General features: G+C 37.8%; 1 protein-coding gene across 1 annotated transcript; it reads right to left on the reverse strand.

The window, feature by feature from the left end:
- Positions 1–1,093: 1,093 nt before the first annotated feature.
- On the reverse strand, positions 1,094–7,957 carry p2rx3a (purinergic receptor P2X, ligand-gated ion channel, 3a). Its single transcript, XM_061048014.1, has 12 exons — positions 7,521–7,957; positions 5,880–6,015; positions 5,348–5,419; positions 4,816–4,885; positions 4,536–4,632; positions 4,348–4,425; positions 4,047–4,188; positions 2,615–2,751; positions 2,420–2,513; positions 1,846–1,911; positions 1,670–1,747; positions 1,094–1,565 (listed from the first exon to the last, which is right to left on the reverse strand). The coding sequence occupies exons 1-12, from the start codon at positions 7,652–7,654 to the stop codon at positions 1,437–1,439; spliced, it is 1,233 nt and encodes a 410-aa protein (XP_060903997.1). The 5' UTR covers positions 7,655–7,957; the 3' UTR covers positions 1,094–1,436.
- Positions 7,958–10,905: the final 2,948 nt, after the last annotated feature.

Raw genomic sequence — 10,905 nt, forward strand, 5'->3', positions numbered from 1 at the left:
CCATATTGTTCTCCTCTAGCAGTGCTGGAATATGTATAAAAACCTACATCTATTGTCCCTTCTAAATTTTTCCTGTGGGGACAACATCCTTCAACTCCACAATTTGTCTAACATTAATGAATCTCTCCATCCAGGGGATTCATGTTTTCTGCTCCTATTCATTCTGCCCAGAGCAGAGACATCATTCAGAGAGATGGAGTACTTTCTTGCACTGTGTATCGTATTCTGATATTCCCATTACATGCATTATTTCGATTAGTGTGATTAAATTAGTTCATCAAACTTTGGGGCTAACTGCTGTCAATTCCTCTGTGGCCTCCCTTCACAGCTATCATCTCTCGTAAATCACTGTCAGAGCCATTAAGAGGCTCTTTAGCTTGTCTTTTTTTAGTGCTCTGGTCACACTTAACAAGGGTGAGAATAGAGAGGAGGAGGAGGAGGAGGAGGAGGAGGGGAGGAAGGAGGTAATATATGTGTGCGACAAAGGGATAAAGAAACAGAGATTTGTTCATGTCTGATATAGAAAGAGAAAGTATAAACGAGGGTAAACAGAAAATATTTGGGATCATTTGGAATAGTCTTCTACTAAAAGAAATACATGAGTCCATTAGTCTGTACAGTAACGTATTTTACTGTACGTCATCGCCCAGAAGTGGACTAATAATGGCCCATTTATAAACCACAAGCCACACACACATACATTTATCCTGCGCCAGCCCTCTCCAAAAAACAAACACACACTGTCATTAACCATGTCTTTACACCATTGGGAGACACTTTAGTGCTTTTATTTGTACAGGATGGAGTGCAGTTGGTGATTGTGTGAATATGACAAGGAAGATCATTTCTCTAAAATGTTACACAGTTAGTTCATTCTCAGCATTGTTGATGTTGAACACGTTGTACTTTTTTTTTTATCCTTAAAAGTTTAAGAATTGCTTTGTTGATATGAGAAGAAGATTTATTCAGCTTTAAGGTTGTACAAACAGGAAAATGCAAACAATCACAGTTAAAAAGCATTCAAATTAGTACTTGGATTAAAATAATGGATGCTTTATAATCAGGTTTTTTTTCTTTCAGAGTATGACTGTAATTGTAAGTAAGCGTAATCTAAGTAGTTAGGAGTCAGCCATTCGTTGAGTTTCATTGTAAGTCTTTCTCAGGGGAACTTTGATTGAGTGTATGACACCAGGAGAACACAGTGTGAAGTTATTTTGCATCTTCCTTTCTTCTAACACTTCCAGTTGAAGAAATGAAAACGTTGCAACAAAGTAGTCTTTTTTTCTTCTCCACAGTTCATTGACTTACCAAACTGAAAATGACAGCAGGGTATAGAAAAACCAGAAAAAAGCATAATGTATCTCTTATGGAGAGGTAACAAGTGAAAGAGAAGGAGAGTTCATGTCTTCAGGTTGTTGTTATTTTTTTTTTGTCAGTCAAAGTTGTTGGTCAGAGGCGGCGAGGGAAATGGCTCCGGAGTCACAGGAGCTCTTGATGCCTCCTTTCAGTGACAGTGGGCTGCCGGGGCTCTGAGCAAGGGATGCTTCTATTTGAGCGTCCGACACCTGGAGGGACAAAATAGTGAAGCAATATCAGCAACGCTCTAACAGAAAAGTGAAAGTGGATTGGATATTGCAGTCAAAGTCACATGTAAGCGTAAGTTCAATACCTCTTCAAACTTTTTGGCTTTGTACTGCGCCGCCCCTTTCAAGAAGTTCAGCAGGATAAGATCACAGAGAACTGCACCCTGTCAAAACAAAATAAAATTGTAAATAAAGCTGACAGCAACAAGAACAATACATTTTAAATATTTGTTTCCTGATCAGAGTTTTTTTTTTTTTTTACCAGTCCAATAGAAGTGAAGGCAGCAACCAAGTTGATCAGTGTTGGGATTGTGTCAAACTTTCCTGCCTGGAAGAGACGAACATCCAGAAATGAAACCAGTTTGATACCAAACAGTTCAAGTATTAATATGTTAAAGAAATATTTACTTCTACTTCTACTTACTTACTGATTCATACTATTAAAACTTTAATTACGAATAGAAACTTCTTAGCTTAGCTCTAGCTTAAGAGACTGGAAAAAGGGAAACAGTCTTCAACGTATGTCAAAACACACCTTCTAGTCACTGCTTCGTTCTACGGGCTACACTTTGAAGGATATTCCGCACAGAAACCAAAGTACATTTGGATGTAATAATCAAGTTCTCATCCACAACTCTGCAGGAAAGAAAATCAATGTGTTTCCCCAAATTATAGGGCTTTCATTTTAAGAGGCATATTCTCTCTGCACACTTGAATAACATTATGAACATTTTTAAGAACTTAAACAGTAACAATTTTCTGCCTAACTGACACATTTTTCATTAGCAATTTTCTCAAATAATTGTTAGTTAGCTTGTAAAATTCACATGACTTACATTGCCAGTGACCATTACATCAAAGCGGATAGCATATGCTTTGTGAAGGGTCCGAAATTCAGTCCCATCCTGTGTCTTGAAATATTTGGCAAATCTGCATTCAAAGAGTCAAAGATTGGAAGAAAAAGTGACCAAGAATGAGAAGTAATTAAAATAGTGAGTAGATGTTGAGAGGGAAAGAAACAGCCTCACTACCTGAAGTTGTAGCCTTTGGAGACGGCATTCTTTGAAAATGGTTCATCCAGTCGAGTGAAAGAGTACTTAGGTTCACAATAATCAATGTTTAGGTCCAGGTTACACTTCCATTCAATGTTTATTCCTATTTCTCCACCCTGAAAGAGAATGACAAGGAAAAACTGAGCACACCTTGAGGCACTACACATGTACATAACCGGTGGAGGGATATGAACAGCGGAGTGAAATGTGCTGTTTTGGGTTGGTTTAACATGCACACTGCTGCGTTTGGATCATCAGCAGAGCTTTGACTGTGCATGCAGGAAGACCTGACAGGAGCTGTCAGAGCATGCTATTCTGATGTCAGAAGTCTGATCTTCCTGATGTTGTATAGGAGAAATTGACAAGAGTGGGCAATCGAGGCCCGGTGAGCCTTAAATGTTAGCTTATCATCAAGCATGACATCTTGGTAGACTTTCTCAGCATGAGTTTGGTTGTTCCAAGCTGGGTATTGATCCGTGGTTGCACTGAGGGAGGGGTTGGGATGTCAAGGAGTTCAGTCTTTGTTAGGTTGAGTTGAAGGTGGCATTCATTGATTGATTGAGAGACATCAGCAAGGCATGACAACATTTTTGCAGACACTGTAATGTCATCTGGTGGATTGACAGTAAGAGCTGGGTATCGACAGCATAGCAATGGTATGAGAAACCATGAGAGCGGATGATTGTGAGGTGGTGCATGTTAAGAAAAGAAGGAGACTCAGCACTGACCCTTGAGGCATCCCGTTTGGTGGGATATAAGCTTAAGGGAGCTAGGACCTGACATTTAATTGGCTAAATCCCTGCAAAGAAAATACTTTAAAATTTTAAGCAAGAAGCTCAGTGGTGTTATGAATTCTATATAGATGATTGATAAAGAAACATAAAATTATCATTTTTATCTACTGTTCTTAACTCCCTATTACATGTTGTGCAACAATAAACCCTGTTTTGTTTAGTGAAAAACACAAATGAAGCCTGAAAAAAAGCTATCCAAGTTAACAAACTTGCTAACCATCAGTAAGTACACCTATTTGCATGTTCGTTCCGATTCACAGAGTATATAAAAAATGTGATTCTTGTCTCTCGACTTACCACAAACCATTCTTGTTGTTGGGGAGAGTGAATGGCGCAAGACAGCTAAGAGCTACAAAAGCTTTTTCAAGTTTGAAGGGGTCTACTCACAAAAAGAAAGGCATGCATTGGCAAACTGAACAAACAGGCTAGTCAAAGTGCAGGTCCTTGTTATATTGTCATTTGTATAATGGAGTCTAGTTACTCTGTTGTTTATGTAAAGTGAAATTAAACCTCAAACTGTCTCTTTGTGTGTAGTCCTGAGCAGGTATAAAACATTTTTAATTGAAAATGAAGAGTTAGGGATATCTTAAGGAAAGAATGGACAATGAGGACGACACCTTATCTGCCAGATTTGCAATTTCCTGTCCAGTGTAGTTCAGCACGTCCCCCACACGAAAGATGGGGCAGAAGGGATTCTTCTCAGGGTGGTAGGTGCATTTCTTGATCTCATCAGCCTTCATGGTGGAAGGAAAGTTCCCTCTATTAGAGAATAATTAGAAACAATGTTTTTCTTTCTCTCAACATGCATGTTATTGGATTTTCACATTTTTCATGCATTTGTTGTAACCATAAAGTTTCCAAGACATTTGAAGCTGTAATGTGAGAATATGTGTGTAAGCCCTCTTGTGCGTTACCCACCTGGTGACATTGAAAAGTGGAAATCGAATACTGTTTTTGATGAAGATGGTGAAGTTGTTCACATCCAGCATCGGTGTGCTGAGGAAGATGTTGAGAAGAGAGGAGGTGTGAGGCTAGCAGAGGAGGATTAAATGAGGAAAAAGTTGTTGCCTATCTGTGTGTATTTTTTTTGTGTGTGTAAATCTTACACAATGACGCTGTCGTTCTCAGCCGGACACCATCCTTCAATCTCACACATGCCTTGGGAATTGTTGGAGGATTTCAGGCAAACACCTGTTATAATACCTGATGTGTAACACAGAAATAATGGATCATTTTTTTGTAGACAGACCTCAACGTTTTTTTTAATAATCTTCTGCTTCAAAAACAATGGCAGCCATCAGAGCGCAGACTGAAATTATCCCAACTCTGGAAAAGCAAGGACATTTCAGCAGTCACTGATTGTTTTTTAAGACTGGTAAGACTCACCATTGGAGAGGATAGAACCCAAATGCTTGTTGCAGTCTTCATTTGTTTTACAACCAAACCTCTTCCCAGTCTAAAACACAGAAACATGAGAATTTTTTTTTTTTTTTTTGCAGTAATTTATGATTAAGCAAGATTGTTTTTGGATAACTATGAAACATTTCAAGGGTACACAGGGTATCAGGAATCAAGCGAGTTTGCACCTCTTGAGCCATTATTACTTGTGGTTTTGCAAGGTATGTGTTTTTGGGTCTTGAGAGCTCTGATTTGAGACTCTTTCTTGGTCAGAATAAATTATATTTAGAATGAAAGATGTGTTGTTGTGTGATGTTATATTAAGAAATGACTGGTTACGTGGAATTTTTCTTTGATAACCAAACAGTACTTAACATTAGACAAGTAAAACAGGGTATAATGAAGTGAACAACAGTTTACAAATACAGCTGAGAGAAATGCCATCAGGTGCTCAATGAGGAATAAGTGAAACTAAAACATTAAGACTAATAAGTGATGAGTGATTTGAATGTGTCCTCACCTCTGAACATCTTCCTTGGAACTGGTTTTCGGTGACGATGACTTTGGTTATGATGCAGAACACACCTGCACCCTGAAACACAGCAGGAAATACTGTAAACTGTGTACTCAAGTCTTGTGTGATAGGATACAATGGTCAAACTGTGACGGGAAAAACGATCAACTTGTAAAGTGACAGACTACTGCTGTTTACTATACAATTAATTTAAAAAAGAAGCTGTGATATAGCCAGGTTGTAGGTTGCTCTTTTGGAGCAGCGAGAATGAAATGATTTCTTATGGATTTTTTTCTATTTAATAAATGTTGGTATTGGAGTGGTGCTCTGAGATACAATAATTGCAGGAACCTGATCCTGTATTTGTTCGTACTGGTATCAGATAAACTCTCTCTAATGACCGTAAAGCCTGTCTGAGAGGGAACCTCAGAGATGATGTTATTGTTCAAGGAAATAGTGATTCAGAGCCATGTGTGTGCACCAAAAGTCAAAGGTCATACGTATGCTTGGGTGGGTTTAAACACATAGTTTCACACACCTGTGGTGGGAGAACATAGTCGGCCACATCCATCACATGATTGTTTTGGTACCCAAAGCCTTTCACTTTGGTCATCACGGAGGACTCGATGCCGGTGTCAGTCACCTGATAAGCTTTCTCGTGGATGAAGACCCAGCTGCAGGACGGAGGACACGTCATTTAACAGCACTTGAAGATTGGAATTGTTTTGATTTCATCTCCAGCTCAAATTATACTCATATACATTTTATTTCAGAGACAGCAAATAGATCATCAGCTACAAATCACAGAACTGAGTTATTTTTGGTTGACCCAGGGTTTCGTTCTTTCCCTTTTTACACATTAACATATCGTCTGATTCACAGAACTTAGAACTAGATTTTCCACAAAATAAATAAATAAGCAGCATTTGGGAAACCCCGTCAAGGGTATTATATTTGGTTCAGGTACAAATTGAGCATGGTGATGTGTCATTTCTAGTTTGGATAAAAACTCTAAAAACTGTTTTTAATATCTTTTTTTAACCTTTCAACTGATTGAATATTTAGAACATCCAGAAAGTGAAATGATTCAGAAAACAGAATCAAGCAGAGTAACAGTGTTGTTCAACATCTTTTGAAACAGGCATCCAAAACTATGTAGCTAGTGGGTATAGAGCAGGCACCCCATGCACAGAGTCTACAGTCCTCCATACAACTCCACATCTTCCTCTATTCTCCTTTGCCCAGGTTGCATGTTGAACTCCTGGTCCTGACCCTTTTAAGTTCATGTCACCCCTACTCTCTCTGTTCCTCTTAAGCTCTCCTATCAAATAACGACAAGAAGACCAGAAAACTGTTAAATGACGTGCTATAAAGTTTGTTCTCCAAAAATAATTTGAATTGCAACTATTATGCTGCTTTTTTATTCTTGATATAAAATAATGAAACACCCCCATGTCCCTCTGCTGAACAATGAGTACTTCTACAAGTCTGAAAAACTGGACTTTAACTTTTCTTAGACTTCTCAAACAGTGACTACTACATTGTAAATATTGCTGTTGATAAATGTTCTAAATTGTAAAGTTCTGATTAAGACGTGGGATGTTGAGCACACGAGGTGAGCTTCTCACTTTGACTCTATAGTCTCTAAATCTGAAGGGAAATGGAAAATATGTGAAAATCTAACACATGAGGGATATAAAACTGCAGAGAAATGAGCTCTTCCTGGCACTCTTTAAGGCACTCTCTTCTTAGTTCAGAGGAGTTTCCTGTTGTCGCTCTTGTGATTTATGGGTTCATGTACCCTAATCCAAAGACCATCTCTAAACTAACACTTGTTTGTTTGAGCCCAGAAGCACTCCTGTCTTTACTTCGTTTTCTTTTCTACAAGTAGGATTAATTACAATTACACAAGAAAATACGTTCTTCTTCAAGTAGTCGAGGGTAAAACTGTATGAAAATGTACACTAATATTGATTTTTTTAAAGAAGCAATCTTCTCTTTCATTTTTATGGTGTGGCTGCAAAAATCTCAGGGGAAGATTTCTCATATCCTGTGTAAGTGAATCAAAAACAATCTGCAATGCATGGCTAGAAATGAATGGCGAGAAAGTCTACATTTGAATGTATTTATACACAGAATACCATAGATTGGAAGAAATCACAAAAAAAGTAACACTGACCCAACAAAATATGTGATGATGAGCAGTTGTACGACCCGGTTGATGATGCCCACAGACCAGCTCTTGACCACCACGGACTTGGTTGTCTCATAGGTGAAGAAGTCAGTAATGAAGCCCCACACCATGGAGCCCATGTCTTCTTGTCAGTGCGAGTCAGGACCTCCTGAATCTGGAGAAAAGTGCAGCTCCTGTCGAGCACCTGCAGGTTCTTCCAGACAAGCCTGAAGATCAAGTGTCTGAATAGAGGCGACGCTCCTGATTCTAATGAGAGTAATATTATCTAAAGCCTCACACTGGTCCTGTCTTTTACTCGTTGTATTCTGTGTTCATCTGCCTCATTGCATATTTGATTTGCCTCTGTCCTCTCCCTCACTGTCTTGGTTTCACTGGTCTATGTCACTAACTGGACCTCCCCTTCATTTTTAATTAGCCAGGGGAAGATGTGGAAGTGTCTCTCCATTCCATCCCCTTTTATCTTTCTGTCCTGACCACAAATCCCCATCAGCCATCTCTCTTCAGCTTAGTGTGAGTCAGATTCAATTCACGTTTTCCTCAAACATCCTTTCAGTGGGGTTTCTTTCATTTCTTGCATGCTCTTTTTTTTCCTTTTTTTTACTCCAAACCCCAAACCTGCCCATTTCATGTAACCATAAATATAACAATATCTAAGACTGTTTAATAGCAGAAAACTAAATAAAGATGACTACTATGGTTGTGTCATCACATGTTTGTTTACTCTTTATAAGTCACTGGGAGGCTGTTTTTAAAAGTCTTAACTATTAATGGGAAAAAGACAATAATTATGTTGTTTTTTTATCTGTTCACTCAATTATTTTAAAAAGTATTTTAGTTGACTGCTACATAAGCCGTCCTGTGTTTGATTGTCATCTCAGATCGAGCTGTTCTTTTTTTCAAGGATATGACATTTTAATTTCATTGTCCAAATCAAATTAAAAAACCCTGTTCTTTCACCGGTTTAGAAATACAAAAAGTACCGCTAGAGAAAGATAAAAGGGTAGAAGTAGTATTACCACAATATGCACATAAAAGTAAAAATCCTGCTTTCAAATCTTTACATGAGAGTAAAGAGCACACGTTTTGATCATCAAAGTTGAGTTAAAGTACAAAAAGCAAACATTTTCCGAAGCCAGAATAGCCATTTTAGAAACACACACACAAAACACTATTGTTTTTCTACCATGCCTTCATGTGTACTTTAAGAAGGAACTCATTTAAATAACTTTCATAATTGCTGATTAACCTTTACATTTTCTCTAACCGTATTTATCAAAATAAATGATAATTTATTGATTGATCCTACATTGTAATAATTATGTGAATGCCTTAGTAAATGAAATACATGTAGTGGAGTAAGATCTACAATATTTGGCTGTTCAATCCAGTTGAGTGAAAGGGTGAATCAATAGAAAATGGAAGGAAGAACTTTTATTGTGTCCATGCTGATGACCTCTAATCTCATGCTGATCATGTTCTGGATATGGGGAAGTAGAGTTTTCTCACAAAATCTCATCCTGCTTTTTTTTTTTTACAGTCAAATATGTAACACACCTTACAAGTCCCATGCATTCAAATGTATATACTGTATATTAAAATGATCAATCACCACATAATGAGTCAAATATTAATAATACATCAATATTGCCAAGTCAACCTACTGTATATATATATATATATAGCTCTGAATAAGTCAACATTTTACTCATAGACATGTTTGCAAAACGCTCAATCTGGTTGAAAAATGTAGAAACAGTAACATGATGATCATTTAGCTTACTAACAACCACTGACAAGTTAGTCTATCACCTGTAAAATGTCTCTCGGCTTAAATCTGTCACAAGCAGAGGGGAAAAATTATCAGAAAAATTCTCTGCATGTAGAAAGGAGAAGAGTCCAACTTATCTTTACTTTTATGACTCCTGACAAAATTCACACAGGACCGAGAAAGAGTTTGAGTTGTTATGAAGTCATTGCCCATCATAATTTCAGACTTTACTTCTTCTTCTTTTCTTTTGTTTTACTTATACAGTACAAAAAATAATCAGATTATATACTTACAGGCTTCAATAAGAGGCTTGAGTCTAAATGTGCTGTTATAAACGAGAAACTGTGGCATTATTGACAACTGTGCAATAATGTGACATGTGATACGACCACTTCTCAATACACTCACAAGCACTGACAGCATTATTGCCTCTCACATCAGGGAGATAACGTAATGATGATATAACAGTGTGTGTGTGTGTAGATGTATGTGCATGGAGACTTTGTCATTTCTTAAGTGGCTCCATAATGTTTGTGGTCAATTAATGGTAATCTAATACAAGACAAGACACACATGGGCACACATGCATGCCTTGGATGTGCAAACGAGCTCTTCCAGTCTGCATATGACTGTAATGTTTATCACACCGATATATTGAAAGCTTTCCTGTAATGGTGGCTTGAAAATATGAAACCTATACGACTACAGATATGAGACACACATTTGTCTGATCGTAGGAAAAGGATGGAGTAGGATGGATTTCATGGTGAAAGAGGAAACCTTCATGAAAGTGATCATCATGTCATGGGAAGTATTCTTCGTAAACACATTTACACCCGATCCGTCCTAGACCGCTACATTTAGAACATGCCAGCACACAAACACCCCAAAATCACGTGGACAAAACCTCACACATAAACACAGCACATGAAGGACAGAGTCACAATCGCCCTCAAGTTTTTCAAGCAGGTTTTTTTGTTTGTTGTTGTTGCCAATGATGGTAGGTTTATCACTTACGATGCAAACTGAAATATATATTTGTCAAATATTTTCAAAATGTATTTATATGACAGTTTGTACAACATATCCCAGAGGACTTTGCATATTTATTATTTCTTGTCAGATCACACACACGTCTCATAATTTACTTCATGGGTTTGTTTGCCATTCACCATTTTAAAAGGTGGACATCTTCCTCTGACGTCACGCTCATGGTGGGAAGGTCAAAGAGTGTCACAATATCATGCTGATACTTTACAGACACGCAAGTTGTATAAACAGGGAATCCCATAAATCTTTATCAATTTGCCGTTTTTTGATTGGGTCAGCGACAGAATAGACAATTGATAGAAATCAGCGAGTGAAATCTGGAGGGAACTAGAGACGTTTCAAATGTCACAAGACACCACAGAAGACCACGAGTCCTCGCTAAAGACGCAAGCTGAAGAACATTAAAAATAGGAATTGGTTGAATGCTTGTGTTAGATGTTGTGATCAAGTTGTCACTGTGCGTTCACAAATGTGTTTTTTTTTTTGCTAGATAAGCTCACATCTAAGTGAAAATAGGAAACGTTGCATTCAATCACACTTTTGAAACCAGAA

Source organism: Labrus mixtus, chromosome 10 (assembly GCF_963584025.1).
Source record: "Labrus mixtus chromosome 10, fLabMix1.1, whole genome shotgun sequence".
In the NCBI taxonomy this organism is placed as follows: domain Eukaryota; kingdom Metazoa; phylum Chordata; class Actinopteri; order Labriformes; family Labridae; genus Labrus; species Labrus mixtus.

Bases quoted from the DNA above. Each gene is read 5' to 3' on its own strand.
- p2rx3a (XM_061048014.1), bottom strand. From the start codon at position 7,654: ATGGGCTCCATGGTGTGGGGCTTCATTACTGACTTCTTCACCTATGAG. The intron at 2,752-4,046 runs GTGTCGTCCTCA...ATTCTCTTTCAG, and splicing joins TTGCAAATCTGGCAGATAAG to GGTGGAGAAATAGGAATAAA. The intron at 1,748-1,845 runs GTAAAAAAAAAA...TTGTTTTGACAG, and splicing joins CCTTCACTTCTATTGGACTG to GGTGCAGTTCTCTGTGATCT.